This window comes from Fusarium mangiferae (genome assembly GCF_900044065.1).
Source record: "Fusarium mangiferae strain MRC7560 genome assembly, contig: FMAN_scaffold007, whole genome shotgun sequence".
Lineage (NCBI taxonomy): Eukaryota > Fungi > Ascomycota > Sordariomycetes > Hypocreales > Nectriaceae > Fusarium > Fusarium mangiferae.
In genome coordinates, this window is record NW_024573927.1 from 1,378,872 (window position 1) to 1,396,937 (window position 18,066).

Sequence of the window (18,066 nt, forward strand, 5' to 3'; positions counted from 1 at the left end):
AGCTAGGATGTATCCAAGGGGTCCATCGAGCGTGGGGCCTTCATCCTCTTCACGTCGATTCACGTACGGATTAGCGTGCCGAGATCAGCAATGGACGACCGATGAGCAGACGACTCCCCAAGACGGACACCCTCCGAAGTCGCCCATGATGGGAAGCTCGGGACCCTGAGTGAGTGAAGCTTCAAAGGTCCCCGTCTACCCCCCACACAGCTGGTATACGATATGCTCAAGACGGATGAAAACCTCTGTTCAATACGTAATGGTGTTCCTGCAGTCTGGGCTGGCAATTCTGTAATAAAATAGTGGAGGCGTTCATGTAGAGTTTCTCGTCGTTGCAAACTGCATCTGTCTGTATTCCCATCGTCTCCAGTGGGATCTTCTTCCAGCCCACCAAATTCAACATTAAAACAGATACACAAAAAACATCTTATCCATCATGGGAGATGTTCAGTCGTCGGCGCAGCCGCGGGCGAAGGGTGTGCGGTATGACGTACCTGTTCTTCGCAAACAACAAGACCAAGATAGCTATGACCTTGAGATCCTACTATTAGCATGGACGCTTCTTCTGTATCGTCATAGCCACGGGAATCATGTTGAGTTCTCGTGGGGTTTGAGCGAAATTGGCTCTTCAACGTGTCGCACATTCACCCTCAACACATCGAAGCTGCAATGGGATGGTAGCGACTCTGTCGCATCGGAGCTGAAGGTCTTCCGAAACTACCTACAACAGGAATTACAGTCAGAACAGCCTTTTGAGACGAAAGGATACAAGTTCTTCTTCAATGATGAGGCTGCGACAGGCGAGGTCGTTACCAACGTGACCGATGAGGGCGAGTTGTCAGTGAACTGGGTAAGCGCATGAGCCTCACCTCTCATCTACACTAACTAACGGGTTGCGCGACACAGGGAAACGTCCAGATTGAAGCGACACTAGAAGACGACGTTCTATGGCTCCGACCGACATGGCGCGAGCCTCTCGGCGCAGAGTTCCTCGCCAACCACTTTGCCCAAGCCCTCGTAGAAGTTCTCAACACAACACTCACTGATTCGACCGCAACAATTAGCTCTGTCCTACCACTAGGCGAGCTCGACAAGTCTGTGATATGGAACTGGAACAAAGACCTTCCTCCACCAGTGCCCATGTGCATTCACACCTTGATCGCTGAGCAAGTGAGGTGGCGCCCTGATGCGCCAGCGATTTGCTCATGGGATGGCGACTTCACATACGCAGATGTTGACAGACTATCAACACTGCTTGCGCAACATCTCATTGATCTCGGAGTCAAAGTCGGCGATATTGTACCGCTATGCTTCGAGAAGTCAAGATGGACGACCGTCGCTGTCATGGGTATCATCAAAGCCGGCGCAGCTTTCTCTCTCCACGATCCCAGCCAACCCATGCAGCGACGACAAGTTATGGCTCAACAAGTCAACGCGACACACATTCTCACCTCTCGAGACCAAGCGAAATACGGCCCCGAAATCGCGCCCGACGCGAAGCATGTCATTGTCGACACTGCGACTCTCGACTCTTTGGCCAAGACGATCCAAGATCCTCTCCGAAAACTCCCCGACGTACCGCCCGATTCTCTCCTCTATATCATCTTTACTTCCGGAAGTACAGGTACGCCAAAGGGAGTTATGCTCTCGCACGAAACATATACTGCTAGCGCTCTTGCGCGAAGCACGGGAATTGGGTACTCGAGTACTTCACGATCGCTCGATTTTACATCATATGCTTTCGATGTCAGTGTCGATAGTATACTTTGCACGCTCATTCGTGGTGGATGTCTTTGCATTCCAACTGATCAAGACCGCGTGAACGATCTCAGCGGTGCGATCCGCCGTTTGAGGGTGAACATGGTCAACATCACACCGTCAGTCGCACGCATCTTGGATCCTGATATTATCCCATCGCTGAACAGTCTTGGTATCGGTGGCGAGTCTTGTTCAGCTGGAGATATTGCGATCTGGGGCCAACATACTCGAATTGTCGTTGGCTATGGCCCTGCTGAGTGCACAATTGGATGTACTGTCAATCCCAGCGCAGCAGGCAAGCCGTACGTCAGTATTGGTCCAGGCACGGGTGCTTGCATCTGGCTCGTTGATCCCGACGATCACAACAAGCTTGTTCCTGTGGGTGCTGTCGGCGAATTGCTCGTCGAGGGACCAATTGTTGGTCAAGGATACCTTGGTGATGCGGAGAAGACAAACGCGGTCTTCATCCATGACCCCGACTTCCTCCTCGCTGGCGCTGGTGGAATTCCCGGTCGCCATGGGCGTCTGTACAAGACAGGTGACTTGGTCCGATATGATCCAGACGGCGAAAAAGGCTTCGTCTTCGTCGGTCGCAAGGACACTCAGATCAAGCTTCGTGGCCAGCGTGTAGAGCTAGGAGAGATCGAGCACCACATCAAGAACCTTCTCCCTGCGGGCGCTGAAGTCGTCGCTGAGATCATCGCACCGCGAAACCAGAATAAGGAGTCTATGCTGGTAGCGTTCATCGCTGATCGTGAAGCCAAGGACGATGGTGATGCTCGGCAAATTGACTTCCCACCTCGTCTGCGCGACTCACTCGAGACGCTCAATGAGAGACTCTCGAAGGTAGTTCCAGTATACATGGTACCTGCGACGTACATTACCCTCTCCAAGATTCCCTACCTTGTATCTGGCAAGACCGATCGCAAGTCTCTTCGCGCTCTCGGTGCTGAGATCTCTGCAAACCTTCAGGCCTCAGCAGCCGCAAATGAGTCCTCCGAGATCCGGGAGCCAGAGTCCGAGGCTGAGCTCTTCCTGCGCGACTCGTGGTGTCGCCTGCTTGGACTCGAGACGAAGCAAGTCAGCACTACCCACAACTTCTTCACATCTGGCGGAGACTCCGTTCTTGCGATGAAGCTCGTGCCAGTCATCCGAGACTGGGGATACACGCTTTCTGTCGCTGATATCTTCAATTACCCTGTTCTCGCCGATATGGCGAAGTCGATGCAAAAGGGTGATAAGAGCAAGGGTGTTGATATGCAGATTCCTGAGTTCTCTCTGCTGAAGGATAACATGGACCGCGATGCCCTGCGCGCTGAGGCTGCTGAGAAATCGGGATGCGACGTCAGTGCGATTGAGGACATTTACCCTTGTGCGCCTATGCAGGAGATTCACATGGCGTTCTACACGCGATCGAAGGAGAACTATGTCGCGCAACGAATCGCAGATATCCCCGCCTCGAGTTCTGTCGACAAGCTCAAGTCCGCTTGGGATGTTGTGTACAAGGAGAGCCCCATCCTTCGCACCCGCATTGTTGAGTTCAAGCAGCATGGCTTCATGCAAGTTGTCGTCAACGAATCGCTTCAATGGAAGGAGGTTGAGTCTTCACTGGAGGAGTTCCTTGAGGAAGACAAGAAAGAGCCAATGTCGCCTGGCGCACCGCTCTCTCGCTTCGCCATCGTCACCGACAAGGCTCTCGACAAGCGATACTTTGTCTGGACGGCCCACCACGCCATCTATGACGGATGGTCTACAGATCTCATCGTCGAGCATGCCCGCGCTGCGTACAAGGGTGAAGAAGTATCGCGCCCTGCTCAATTCAAGCACTTCATTCGCTATCTTGCTGAAGACTCACGCGAGTCGTCCAAGGACTACTGGAAGACTCAACTTGCTGGCGCCACAGGACCTCAATTCCCAACCCTTCCATCGCGCTCTTACATCCCCGACCCTACCTCTCTGACTGAGCGATTCATCAAGCTTGACAAGGCTACCAAGTCCGACATCACTATCGCCACCGTTATTCGAGCTGCGTGGGCTCTGCTGGCGTCGCAATACTCCATGAGCGACGATGTTGTTTTCGGCGAGACCTTCATGGGTCGCACCATTCCCCTTCCTGGTGCCGAACTCATCGAGGGTCCCATTCTCGCGACTGTCCCGGTTCGCATTCGTCTCGACCGCACAAGCACAGTGCAAGAGTTTCTTCGTGCGGTCCAGGAACAGAGTGTCGCTCGCTCTGCACATGAACATCTGGGTATCCAGCATATTCGCCGATTGAGTGAAGATGCTCAAATTGCTTGTGAAGTCACTATGGGTCTTGTCGTCCAGCCCCAAGACCCCGAGCCTTCTGAGACAGAAACCGATGAGCTACCTTCTTTCCGTGGGGGAGATGCCGCTCTTGAGGCTCTGCACTTCAACTCATACCCTCTTATGTTGGCTGTGTCCCTTCAGAAGACCGGCTTCCGGCTGCTGGCAAGCTTTGACTCGGAGCTTCTCAGCCCCGTTCAAGTTCAGCGCGTGCTGTCGCAGTTCGAAGTTGCCATCAACCAGCTTCGTGGCGACGTGTCGCGGTCACTGAGCGATGTCACATGCCTCGGCGAAGAAGAGTTAGGAGAGATCTGGGAAGCCAACAAGCAGGCACCTGTCTCTCCCAAGGACATCTCGCGATTCCTGTCCAGCGGCGACAAATACCCCACGGTCCAATATGTTCCTTGGGTCGTCCAGCCTGGTAATGAGAAGCTTCTCATGCCACTTGGAAGCACTGGAGAGCTCCTGCTTGAATGTGCTTCAGTGCGCGACGATGCCGATGTGGTTGATGCTCCTGAATGGTTGAAGGAGGGTGCGCTTGGCTACCCTGGCCGACAAAGCAAGCTCTTCCGCACCGGAGACCTCGTCAAATACACTGATGATCTGAGCTTGGTGTTCGTCGGTCGCAAGGATGACATGGCTAGTGTTGACGGTCGCGTCGTGGATCTCAATGCTACGAACCTTGAGCTCAAGCGCCTGCTTCCTGGTACCGCTGAATCTGTGAGCCGACTTGTTGTTCCCAAGGGTTCAAGCAGCCAGACTCCCGTGGTTGTCGCATTTGTCAAAGATAAAGCGGCGATGGATGTTCAATTGCTCAAGCTCGGCGTCGATGCTAGAGATGCATCGCTTCCTTTGGCCGAAGAAGTCTCCGTTGAACTCGCTGCAGCAATTATCGGCCTCAACAAAGCAATGGTTGAGACTCTCCCACCTTATGCCATTCCCTCGATCTGTATTCCCCTCACCAGCAACGTAGACATCAATTCCATTGAGACTCTTGCTTCGGAGGTTTCTTTGTCACTGATCGTCGAACTCCGCAAGTCCTTCGCATCTCTCAAGAAGACAATTGCCGACACTACGGTCTTGACCACAAAGGAGCGCGTGCTTCGCGCTTCATGGTCCAAGTTCCTTGGCATTGAGGAGGAGAAGTTGTCTCTCGATGATAACTTCTTCCGTCTTGGTGGTGATTCCATCGTCGCCATGCGTATGGTCTCTGCTCTGCGACAGGATGGTTACCGTTTGTCTGTCGCAAGCATTTTCCAGAACATGCAGCTTCGGGGCATGGCCAACTCGTTGGTCGAAAACTTACCCGAGGCCAGCGAGAGCACGAAGAAATACGCCCCCTTCTCGCTATTGAGTATCAAGGATGTCGATGGCTTCCTCGCCCAGGCCATCCAGCCTCAATTGGCCGACTCGACCTGGAAGATTCAGGACGTCCTCCCCACCACTGGACCCCAGAGTGGCGATGTGAAGCAAACAGTGTCTGCCCCACGAAGCTCACTTCAGTACAATATGCTCTACCTGGACCAGTCAATTGACACGGCCCGTCTTGTCGACAGCTTCCAGTACCTCGTGTCGCAGCACGCTATTCTTCGAACTGTGTTTGTTCAACATGAGGGACAAAGCCTCCAAGTTGTCCTCAGTGACATGACGGTGCCTGTCACGGAGCAGAGCGTTGAGGGCTCAATTGACGATGCTGCCAAGCAGATCGCACAGTCGGATGCCAACAACAGCACTGATCTCGCTTTCGGCGCTTCTTTCATTCGCCTTTTCGTTCTTCGAGGCGAGACTGAGAATGCTTTCATGATCCGTATCTCGCACGCGCAATACGACGGTGTGTCCCTGCCAGAACTTCTGCGCCAGCTTGAGCTTCGCTACCGGGGCCTGGAGATCCCCGCGTCGGAGCCTTTCGAGACCTTCATCCAGCACCTCTCAACCGCTAAATCTCAGAACGTAGGCTTCTGGCGCAAGACTCTTAAGGGATCAACATATACTGAGATCGCTCCTGCTGCGGAGCCTCAGCAGAAGACTGCATTCATGACCAAGGATGTTGACATCTCTGGAGCCTCACCTGACACAACACACGCGATGCTTCTCACTGCTGGCTGGGCCAAGGTACTGTCGCAGCACCTCAATGTCTCCGATGTCACATTCGGTGGTATTGTCTCCGGTCGCGACGTCGATGTCGCTGGTATTGACACCATCATGGGTCCTTGCTACCAGTACCAGCCCGTCCGCGTCAAGTTTGAGCAAAACTGGACAGCTTCACAGCTCCTGGACTACGTGCGCAGTCAATCCGTTGAGGGCAGCCAACACGCTACGCTCAGCTTCCAGGAAGTGCTCAAGGAGTGTACAGACTGGCCTGCAGAGACTCCCTTCTACGGCTCTTTTACCAACCATCTCAACAAGGAGTTCTTCGACTCGATTCCTTTCGCTGGAACAAAGTGTCGCGTGGATTACTCCATTCCTCACCCCGAACCTGCTACACCGCCTCGTATTGTATCATTTGTTGAAAACGGTAGAACTCAGATTGGTATTGAGGCTGACGAGGAGCGTCGGGATTTCTGGGAGGCAAGGGTGGAGGAGCTGGCGCGTGTCATTGAGGGGTTTGTCAAAAACCCTAACGTTTTGATCTAGTTTTGGAAAGTTTTCGCATATTTATTTTCTACGGATAGAAAGGGCACCACAGGTTAATTGGTTATATATTTCATTTACTTAAATAAAGCGTTTCACATGGAATTTCTCACCAGGCTCGCCCGAATCTTCAAATGGCACGAAACCTAGGTTGCTTTGATCCGAGGTCAACCCCACCAGGTCACTAGAGAGGCCCCTAAGATTGCCCTAAGCTCAACTAAACATCATCGTTACAAGGCCTAAATCTTTCCCACTTTAGTGGGCTCTCAACTGTCCAAGGGTCTTGCCAGTATTTACACCACGCTCTCGTCAAACTTGCTGAGCTCCTGTTCTTTGATGCGCATAACCTACGCTGGCGTGATGGTCTTTCGCTGCACCGAATTGTTTCCTATCATTCGGTAGTCTCTTCTTGATCGCCATACCTTTCTCATTCACGAAGCGACCTCTGAGCTGATGGCGTCCATTATGAACCGACTCCGCTGTCACCAGAGGCTGACCCAGAAATTAGCGGCAGAGAGCTCAGAAGAATTCTCAAAGATTCATCTGCTCTCAAATCAGGTGTTACACTCTCCATCGCGTTGCATCATGCATCTATTAGTACTGACGAATTAATTGAAGAATTTCAATGTGTATAAATTATAGCTGTTCTGAATATTAAATGCTGATGTATTATTTTAATAGCCCTCAGTCTATAGAGTGTATGAGGGAATGTCTATCGAATCATCTATGACGCCTATCGGCAAAAGCCCAAGTATCTATTTCGGTCCTCTAGTCAAACGCCAATCCATAAATCCAAAATCCAGTTCGCTAAGCATGATGGCAAGCAAGTATCTTCAAGAACCCAACTGCAGATAAACCGATTCGCATCGGCACTATTTGATATTATCGCGTTCCTGTGTCGGCTCGCCGCCATTTGTAACTGTCCGATTATCGTCGTCATTGCGCAGACGCTGCGCGGAGAGGTTGGCCTCCAGGTCGAGATCCTGCACCGGCCTCAGTCCATGTGATGTTTCCTGTCGTGTCTGCTCGGTGCTGAATCGTTCAAACTTTTCGTTGGGAGCATCTTGCAGCTGACTCTCGGCCTCTGCCTCGGCCATCAAGCACCTCTTGCGAACTGACCATGCACTTCCAGCGTGGCCGACAACCCACCAAGAGAACAAGATAGGCAGAGTAACTCCAATGTTGGCACGGCACCCAGACCAGATACCGACAAGAAGAAGCCAGGCGTTATGGGCTGGAAGTGCCCACGACCAATGGTAGAACCCAGGTGTGAGCTCAAATGGGAAGACGGTTGATCCGATATTGAGAATAATCCAGGTAAGAAGGAAGAAAGCAAAGAACTGCATAGGGACTATAGTCGCCAGCACTGTGTCGATGACGAGGTAGTTGATGTCCATGTAGAACCAGAGGCACATCCAAGTCTCAAAGAACTGAGCAGCATCGACGCTCCAGTTCTCCCGGAAGGCCCAGAAATAGCCAGCCATGCCTAAAGCACCGATGAGGGTATAAATCTTGCCAGTGATGAAGCGGAAGACGTAGACATCTCGCTTTGAGTAGGACTGGAGGACCTTGGCAGAAGTTGTAATGCCATTCAATCCCATCTGGAAAAAGAAATGCATCAGAATGCCCATCACTAGTGAGACAGTATTCAGAAGAACCCTTGTGCCCTGCTCGGTCGGCATGATGTTCCAGATATGGGCTTGGAAGGGCCGAAGGAAGGTGCTCGCTGAGGTAGGATTGGTCATGTTGACGGCCTTGAGGGCATCGGGAGTCGAGAGACCATACATGGTTGCGGCAGCGCCAACAAGACTCTGCATGTTGCCCTGGAGGGAGGAGAAGATGGAAGGGTAGTATGCGCCATTGTAAATCGCAGTGACTGCGTCTTGTGGATCATAAACAGTAGTGTTATCGCCCTCGATGGTGGACAAAAGACGATCAGAAGCACCAGGATGAGTATAAATAGCACCCCAGTAGCCATGACTACAGACGGCGTCTCGAACCTTTTCGGGGGTATCGTACTCTGAGGACGAGCCGAACTCCACGGAAGGGAACTTGTCTGACTGGAGGGTACCATAAGCACCAGAAATGGCCTTTCCGATATCGCTGCCGTCGAAATCGATCGCGAGGATCTTGAGGTTGTGCATTCGTGTCGAGGACTTGAAGAGGGAGCCAAAGAGGTAGGACATATTTGCCAGGAACAGGAGCTGGACCATCAAGGCCGTCATAATGACGGGTATTATGTAGGTATTCATCCTGACTGATAATGGTGTAGACCGTGAAGAGATTCGGTTGGACGATCGAGGTGGTATTAATGTCATGGTGGATATATGATGCTTTTTGTGTATCAAGTAAGTTGTGGGAGGATGAAATGGAAGAATCGGATACGGCTTTTAGTTAGTGGTTGAAGATAGACTCAGGACATATTGTTTACTTATAAATCTCAAATATAAAAAACATCATGCCATTCCCCTGAGCTGTCAACGGGGTTGTGTTACATGCCGCCGCCGCCAAACTCAGCTGTCTTCCCGAATCTCCGTTTATTAAGCCTCCCGGGCTCGGACACGGTGATAAAGCCATGGCAAATCTGACAACGGGATTGGATCAGACTCCTGACTCAGCGGAAGTTGGGAGTTTTTCGCATTCGGTCCCCACCATTCCCGGAAATTCGGACTTCGCGCCAAACGCAATTTCCATGCAGCGAGTCCAGTGGCTTCATGTGCATAGACGGTAAATCTTGATTATTCCCTATTTCAATAGCCGTATAGTGGGCCTTTCGCCTCAGGTACGCGCACTCGCTTCCGGCAGTTGAGTAAGGCTTAGCAGTAAACAGATAGCATATGACGTATATACAGACTAAAAAACAACCAACTGGATCTAATTATGCTCAGAAACTCCCTGCCTTCTTCAGGCTTATTTTCTCTCATCCTGGGCAGGTCTAGCGTCATCCCAGCTGTACCTTGTTAAAATAAGGCACTGGTATAACAGGAATCTGTAAGATGGCAGCTCCAGCTGCAATTACGTCTGATTTCAACCTTTATATTTCTGATGAATATCCTAGAAATCTCGTCCTGAGTGTGATCGAATCTCTCCCTGTGCCCCTTTCCTTTTGTCCACGAAATGCGCTTCATCTGTTTGGCGCAAGTACCTTTTGCCCATCTCTACTGCTGTTATCCATAACTCCGAGTCCTGTCTTTGTTACCCAACTTCTTGTTTCTATCCCGAGGATCATGATCCAATCCTAAGGGGAGGCCTTTGCAAGGCTCTGAGTTCACCTTGCAAGCGATCCTACAGATGGCCTAGTGATCGCTGAGGACGATCCCCGCTGCAGTTTCATCAAATCTGATATGGTCCTTGTCAATTTCATGCTGAAGTCCAAAGACAGCTGGGCTTTGAGCATCAGAAACAGCAAGAATACCTGAAAGAATGGAGAAGGCGGATGCTCATATGTCTATACATCTGTTTTTACTCTTCTGGACCAATTGAAAGTTTTATATCGCCGATCCTGAGACACTATTATCAGTTATTCGATCAAGATGTAGTATCCGACCCAGACGAAAGCAGTTTCCGTAGATCTGGCCTCGGTAAAAAGCGATGTTTGTGAAGATGGTGGATAAGACTCGGCAGGTATGGTCGATTGGCAGCTGGCTTCTGCAGGATGACAATTCGTTACAAATAATTAAGATACAAAGGAACAGGGTTTTCAGTTACCTCGTGTTTACTTGGCGAAGGACAGAAACTGATCTAAAAACTAAACCCTGTCTTCAGCTGTCTGCATGATGATTATTTTAGCGCTCATGCCCTCGCGCAACCACCAAGAATAATTCTGACCTAAACTTGAGATGTCAAAATTAACTGACTTGAAGAACGCCAAGTCGAGGTCCACTAAGTCTCCCTAAGCTCATCTAAACTTACCTAAATCTTTGCTACCCAGAATAAAGGTCCTGACTTCTCTTGTCCCATGGCCACTCCAATAAATATGCCTTGCCACAAATGCCAAGGCGTTAGGCAACCCCCTGTATGCATTACTGCCAGGTCGTGCTACAGCCAGCAAGCAACCATGTCAAATTGTAGTGATATCAGCCAATGACATACGCCATATCGCAATCAGCCTGAACGTCGCATCACCACGATAATGCAAGAGGTCACGCTGAAATGATGCTGCAAGCCACAGCGGGGTTGAGCATGTTCATCAACTGTGATGAAGCTCCAACTCGCAGCAATTGATACGCTGAGAATGAAGCTTGGGTTGCCTACCTCGCTTCCCGCAAATCCGATGGTCGCTTGTCACCCCAGTGCCACGCAGCGGATAGGATGCCCCAGACTCAGGCAACTGCATAAAGGACAAAATTCACTCAACTGACGGAGCTTTGCTCGGTACAGACTCTCTTTCTTTCAGACACCGTGTATTGTCCCGAGCAAAGACAAACTGACACCATGGGCGACGTATTCCTAGGCTTTAGGCCGAGGTCGAGTGACATTTTGATAGCTATTATGGGGATGACTGGGTCTGGGAAGAGCACTTTCATCTCGCTGTGCACTGGACAAGATGTTCCCGTTGGCCATGATCTGCAAGCTTGTACGTTTCGGCCATGTCATTTATTAGTTGACACGGTCTCGTCTTAACACGATGCAGGTACACAGCACGTCACTGCATACCAATGCAAATGGTCAGATACCTCTGATATATATCTGCTGGATACTCCGGGGTTCGATGACACGAATCGATCAGATACCGAAGTTCTCAAAGAGATTGCTTTATGTCTTGCCAAGACATATGAAGACAATGTCAAACTGAGCGGGATCCTATACCTTCATAGAATCACAGATCGTCGTATGGGCGGATCTGCTCGAAAGAACCTCATGATGTTCCGGAAGCTCTGTGGAAAGGACAGTCTCAAGAACGTTATTCTTGTCACTACTATGTGGGAAGCCGAGAACGCAGCCACGGGAGAAAAGCGAGAGCAAGAGCTGATCGCCACGGATGGTTTTTGGGAAGCCCTGGTCGAAGAAGGCGCTCAAGTCAATCGTCATAATAATACCCTCTCATCCGCAATGTCCCTGCTCAAAACTGTTGCCAAAAACAATCGAGTCACTATTTCCATTCAAAAGGAAATGGTCAGTGAGCATAAGGATCTAAATGAGACTGAAGCTGGCATTGGCCTTAACTCGGACATTCTTCTAGCTGAGCAAAGGGTCATCAAGGAGATGTCAGAAGCCCTCGAAATGGAGAGGCAAGCCCGGAAGGACCAGGACGAAAAGTCAGCCGAAGAACAACGCCAATATCGCGAGACGATGAAGAAAAAGATTGACTATCTCAATCAAGAACGAAAAAATCTCAAGGTCAGTCTTGAAGAGATGAAAGAACAGAGACGTCGCTTCAAAGTCCTGGAAGGGAAGTACCAAGAAAGCCAAGAGCGGGTGGGCCAACGGGACAAGAAGATTGAGGGTCTGGAAGAGCAACGCAAGATCCGAGAACATGAGATGCTTCAACGAACCGAAGAAACTACCAAGGAACTCCAGATTCTCCGCCTTCAGCTCAGCGAGAGTGGAACTGCTAGAATGGGGATCTCGAGAACGGGACCTCGAAGCTCAATGTCTCATTATGTAAAGCCCCCCTGGGACGTTTCCTTGTTCCTATCAAGAAAGGACTTCTTCTTTGGAAATAAAGGGGAAAGCTTTGAGTAAGTGAAAGTCCTCTCATTATTAATAAAGTACCTTACCAGCCACAGATGCCGCCAAAACGACCTGAAGCCATTGATAGGTGACAATGATAAACACAAGATTTGTGCACTAGGCGCCAACGGATCATGGCTCTACCACTATCATACTGGAAGTGACCTTAACTGTTGGACATGTAAGTCAAAGCTCAGTTTTTTGATATAGATAGTTACTAATATCTGGAGCAGGTTGGTCCGACTCGTTAGCGACCGAGTATCCGAAGCTCGTCGCATGGCTCGAAAAGCACCAAAAGTTTGGATGTCCCAAACACATAAGCCTTGGTACCAAAGGTTTCTTTTTCATCACCATGATGGATAACTCGGCCTACTGGCGTTTCCCAAAGTCCGTGTCTAGAGATCTCGGTGAGTACACTGTTGCAACTATTGCAGGGTCCATCCGAAGGTTTTGGTTTGGCTACAATCATGATTACGTGGCCGAAATGGATACTGCTGAGTATCAATGGCGCATTGATAGTTACGGAAGTCTTGAACGCTTAGTCGATGCAATTGCCAAAGAAGAAGAAGGAATCAAGGTAAATAAGTCCCATCACTCGACCCCGCTTACTGACCTGGATTAAAGCAACTTGCTATGAATATTGAGGATCCTAGAGGGTACATTTTGATCAAGGATGGAGGAGGAGCATTATGGAATGCTGGAACTAATAGTGGCCGGTTTGACGAGTCAACTTGGCATAAGTTCAAAGATCACAACCAGGATACCTGGTAGGAGTGCGGGGATGAAGTAGATATACACACTGAGACAGACAATTAGAAGCCAAGACTGCCAACACGTCTAAGGAAGGCAAGAAGCTTGCGAATTTGATTCTAAGCGATAAGAATATCTAGGTAGGTAATTTGGCCTAAGTTTAGGGGAGTCTTGACCAAATTCATATTAGCATCATCTTTTGAAGGCTTGAGTTTGCTCCCCGAAGCATATGTGGGAGAGGTAGTTATGGAGAAAGTGACATCCTGGTCCTTACCTATCAGGCCTTATTCATAAATAGTTTCGTAGTGTAAAATCGGTAGGTACCTCACGCGAAATATACCAACAAACAAAAGCCTGAGTTGGCACGGGCGACGGGCCCGTATGTTCACGCGAAACAGTGTCATAAGGAATGCAATTGGTCAGTCTGCAAAGAGCAGCCTGACAGGCTTCAAATTATTCTTGTTTTACATCAAGCAAGGAGCGCAATAGAAGTATATACAATGAAAAGGAGCTCTGCGCTAGGCTAATTACTTGCGGCAAAGACGGCCGGTCTGCTTGATCACGTACGCTGGGTGATCAGTGATGTACCAGTCCTCGCTTCCAACAGCAGTAGGAGCATAAAATACACCGTAAGGGTCGATCTTTTGCTTCAGCTGATAAAGCTTGGCATAGTTGGAACCGAAGTAGGACTGACCGAAGTCGGGATCCATAACATCACCTTCGTTACCGTAGCCACCACCGCCGGGAGTGACAGCCTTGAGACGCTCCATGACACCATGGGTGAGTTCGTTGTTGACCTTGGCAATCTCCTCCTCACTGTCGGTGTAGTTCCAGTTAAGAGCAGTGATAACAAACATATTGGCGTCGCGCCAGGCAGGGTTGGCAGAGTTGGGAGGAGTGTTCTGCTGCTTGGCATTGATGTTGTAAATAATGAGGATGCCTTCGTCAGCAAGGATACCCTTGAGAACGTCGATGGTGTTGTTGAGGAGCTTGGGGTCATTCCAGTTCTTGCGGGGAATAAGACGAGACCCGGAGCGACCATTGTAGTTACCGACGTTTTCAGCAGGGAAATGTGTCTTCCAAGCAGGGTAAAAGCGGTCATGCTCAAAGAATGTGGGCTTGGGGTCAACGCCGAGTTCCTTCCACTCATCAAGGAGAGGCTGGACAATCTTCTTGAACTCGCCAACAGAGATGTTGGGGATCATCCAAGGGTTCATGGTCCAAAGGAAACTGCCGTTACCAGCAGGGAACATGAAGCTGTAGCCGTAGCTGTTCTTGTCAGAGTACTCGGGGAAGCGGCGCCAGTAGACATCAAGGGCCTTGAAGAGAGCCTCCTGAGAGATGCCAGCGTCCTTGGTATTGACGCTCCAGGTCATACCAGAGAACTTCATCTTGGGGTAGACTCGGACGGTCATGGAGACAACAACGCCCCAGGTGGCAGCACCACCACCACGGACTGCCCAGAAGAGGTCAGTGTTCTGCTTCTCGTCGGCAGTGACGAAGCGACCATCAGGTGTGACGATGTCAACGCTGAGGAGCTGGTCGGCAGCAAGACCGGCGATGGGGCTGATGGGGGAGTGGCCACCGCCGGGAAGATAACCGCCAGCAACACCAACATCCTAGGGACCCATTAGTGTCTGGGAGTGATGACCGATGAAAAGGAAGACTTACACGGCACTCTCCGCCAACAGCAGTGTAACCCTGCTGGTCGGCAGCCAGGTACAGGTCCTTGACTTGGATACCAGCACCAATCTTGAAGGCAGGGCCAGTATAGCTGCTAGCACCACGGTAGTTCTTGGTGAACTTGATGTCCTTGAGGTGATGTGTCCAGATGCTCAGGGCACCAGCACCGGTGCTCTTGCCAAGGAAGTCATGGCCAGTATTGTGAACGACAAGACGGAGGTTGAGGTTGCGAGCAAAGTTGACGGCGAGTTGGATATGGGCAACACACGTGGCTTTGATAGAGTAAAGAGGGAAGCCACCGATGGTACACTTGGAGCCTGAAGCGGCGTTCTCGGGCTCGCAGGTGGCACCCTCAAACAGGGGTGACATGACCGAAGTGGGATCATCGATGCTTCACAATGTTAGTCTGATGCCTGTATGAGACGGCACAATCGAGGATGAAACTAACTGAGTGGTTGAATTATGCCAGTTTGAGAGGAGAAAATCGCACTTCTCCTTGTTGTAATGCTCTCCTTTGTAGCAGGCAGAGCCAAGGGGAACTGTGCTGATAAGGGCACCTCCGCTGAGGAGGTCGAAGACCTTCCAGATGAGTTTGTTTGGGTAAAGCTTGTCACCAGGGAAGACCTTGCACTTTGAGGCGACAGCAGCAGATCTCTTCTTTGAACCCTTGGTATCAGCAAAGTAGAATAGATCAACCTCACTGAGGTTGAGGTCCGTGAGGTTGGTGAGCACGGCATCGGTCAGCCGAGGGGTATCATCAACAAAAGAATACCTCGACGATGCAGCCGGTGGCTCAGACCACGCAGGGGCAACATTCTTCTCATTGGCCGCTACCACATGTTTCAGATTAGCAATGGTTCATGAGAGCAAAAGAAAACCATATCTGCAGGCGACGGTGTTACGTACGGACCGTCTTGCCATCGACTTCGATCGTCTGAGCAAGGGTGAAAGGAACAAGCGCGGCAATCAGCCACGAGATGTGAGAGCCTTGCATCTTGTAGAGTTTTGAGGCTGACTGCAGGGACGGGACAGAACGCCAAGGACTCGAGAGGGTTGGGGGAGGGAAGAGAGGGAAAGGGGAGAGATCGGCTTATGCCACATGGCTTTCTATGCCGTCTATATATCGAACACTAGTTTTATGCTACTACTGCAATCCTACAGAGGTACGTACGCGAGTTGGCGGTGTTTAGCACGTATTAGGTAGTAATCACCTTGATGCTCAGGTTCATGGGCCGAAAGATATCCATGCTTGACGATGGAGTGCGGTGGCGACGGTGGAGCAAGAGCCGCGAGGCATTGCCGTCGAGAGAGGAGAGAATATCATACAGATCGGAAGCATCTGAACCCCGATTTCCTGTCAAAATCTGTGCCGATTGTGCGGGCGCTTTTCATCCCACTGGCGCCATTTCTTTCAGCCGCCGCGGGGATGCGGCCTCTCGTCCCTCCAAGAGTCAAGGGTCTCTCTATATGTGGAAATGATGGTCGATTTCTGAGCTTGGCATAGAATTACTGTTACATTATGCATAACCCTCAATTGGAGCGCATTCGGGTCGAAGCCGCTTCCCGTCAGACTAGAATAGTCCATGACATACCTTAAAGGTGATTGGAGCGGGAACCCGCGGACGGACCAATTATACAGGCTGGGCATTCAAGACCGACAAAGTTCATGATCCTGGCGATTAAGTGAAGCGAGAACTCAAATTTGAGCGGCTGTTGGTTGAGAATCTTTGTCAGAGTGGGATCGGCTTCGTAAAATTTCGTGCTAAAAGATGATGGCAATCTGCATGGAGAAAAGATCAACGGATTATCATTTAGCTGAGACAAGCGAAGGATCATCGTTCAGCCTTCCGGGCCATTCAACTGGTTGGCACTCTTAACAAGGGTCGGGGATCCGGGGTAGATGTGAGCATCTCGGTAGTGTCTTTGTGATGGAGCTAGAGCAGCAGCAAGCCCTGGGAAGCAGAAAAAGCACAATGCCATCTTTCAGGGTGCAAGAAATAACTGATCAAAACTTGTCTAAGTTATACTAAAGCAGCCTAAACTCATCCTAAAGTGGCCTAAGCATTTCTGTCAGTCAGAATTATAGTTCCGAGTCTCTTACTCCCCTAGCCCTTAGCGGTGCTCGGTTAAAACATGCTCAGGGTCCAGCCATCATCCATCCCTTAGAGATGCATGCTACGTTCATTCATGCATATGTACGTTAGTTCTTCGAGATTGTTCAAGAAAATCGCGCGGATGCTGATCTTCACCTTTGATGGAAATGCTAAGAGATCTAGCCTGAACCTAATCACACATTACCCAACCGTTGCTCTGGGTTAACGATATTAGTTCATCCTCCCAATTTATAATGCTTGAAGACATCAGAAGGAGTAGTTCGTATATGGTATCGAAATGAATTGTGTGGGAGGCTTCCAACAGGATCTAGCGAAGGCGTCATACCTCGTCCTGAAAACAAGTTGTTGACGGCCTAGTTTCAGCCACCACCACCACCGGAAGCCTTGGGCATCAACGCCTGTTTAGTTGCAAGCCACAATGTTCCATCATTTCTACTTTGGATTCCTCAACAACCAACATGCATGATCGAAAACGCACCTGAGGGGAAACATATGCGTCTTCTTGGCGGAACACCGGAGATCGTACCGGAGTCTTGCGGCACAGAAAACCTTAGCAGCCCTTCAGTCCAACCGCACACGGGACGTGTGACACACAAGTAGCTGGATCACCGGTAGTTGACACACAATTCCTTGTTTCCAGAACCAGACGCACTGAGATATGCCGGCAATCACTTTCCCCTTTCGTAATCGTACATGAACAACGCCGTATTGTGCAGTCCAGGAACCAGGAACTCGTCTTACTCGAAGCACCAAGAGATGGTGGTTCAGCTCCCAAACCACGGACCATGCTGACCATGTTGGGTCACTTGGGTGACAATCCTCATGAACTCTGTTTCTCATCCTGTTTTATTGGTCTCCGCGTTCTTCATCCAAGATTCTGCGTTGCTGGGTTCCCCTGGATATCTACTATACATAAATCTGAAGGGCCCCATCTAAGCGATCGTCTTCATCTTGTGCCAATACCGTGTCAGCGGTTCCCCCCTGGTTCGTCCTGTTACATGTACATACAGAGCGACGATCGATCGCAGCGGCCGTCTTTGCCCGGATCAGCGGTCACATCGAGTCTGTGTCAATCTTTCTAGTGTCGCTTGACGTCCCATGGTGCAAACTCTGCACCATCATACTTTTGACATACCATTTCTTTTATGTTGGT

The 18,066-nt window shown here is 50.3% G+C and overlaps 4 protein-coding genes across 4 annotated transcripts; 2 read left to right on the plus strand and 2 right to left on the minus strand.

Moving 5' to 3' along the window:
• Positions 1 to 436: 436 nt before the first annotated feature.
• On the plus strand, positions 437 to 6,696 carry FMAN_13615 (uncharacterized protein; the record flags this gene model as incomplete). Its single annotated transcript, XM_041833104.1, has 2 exons — positions 437 to 850; positions 907 to 6,696. 2 exons carry the CDS (start codon positions 437 to 439, stop codon positions 6,694 to 6,696), a joined length of 6,204 nt encoding a protein of 2,067 aa, XP_041683501.1.
• Positions 6,697 to 7,565: 869 nt separating this feature from the next.
• On the minus strand, positions 7,566 to 8,918 carry FMAN_13616 (uncharacterized protein; the record flags this gene model as incomplete). The annotated part of the gene is made up of 1 exon (XM_041833105.1): positions 7,566 to 8,918. One exon carries the CDS (start codon positions 8,916 to 8,918, stop codon positions 7,566 to 7,568), a length of 1,353 nt encoding a protein of 450 aa, XP_041683502.1.
• Positions 8,919 to 11,127: 2,209 nt separating this feature from the next.
• FMAN_13617 (uncharacterized protein) lies at positions 11,128 to 13,137 on the plus strand (the record flags this gene model as incomplete). The annotated part of the gene is made up of 5 exons (XM_041833106.1): positions 11,128 to 11,269; positions 11,327 to 12,374; positions 12,423 to 12,547; positions 12,600 to 12,943; positions 12,991 to 13,137. The coding sequence occupies 5 exons, from the start codon at positions 11,128 to 11,130 to the stop codon at positions 13,135 to 13,137; spliced, it is 1,806 nt and encodes a 601-aa protein (XP_041683503.1).
• A 506-nt stretch (positions 13,138 to 13,643) lies between these two features.
• On the minus strand, positions 13,644 to 15,793 carry FMAN_13618 (uncharacterized protein; the record flags this gene model as incomplete). Its single annotated transcript, XM_041833107.1, has 4 exons — positions 13,644 to 14,735; positions 14,788 to 15,190; positions 15,248 to 15,629; positions 15,706 to 15,793. The coding sequence occupies 4 exons, from the start codon at positions 15,791 to 15,793 to the stop codon at positions 13,644 to 13,646; spliced, it is 1,965 nt and encodes a 654-aa protein (XP_041683504.1).
• Between the last annotated feature and the right edge of the window lie 2,273 nt (positions 15,794 to 18,066).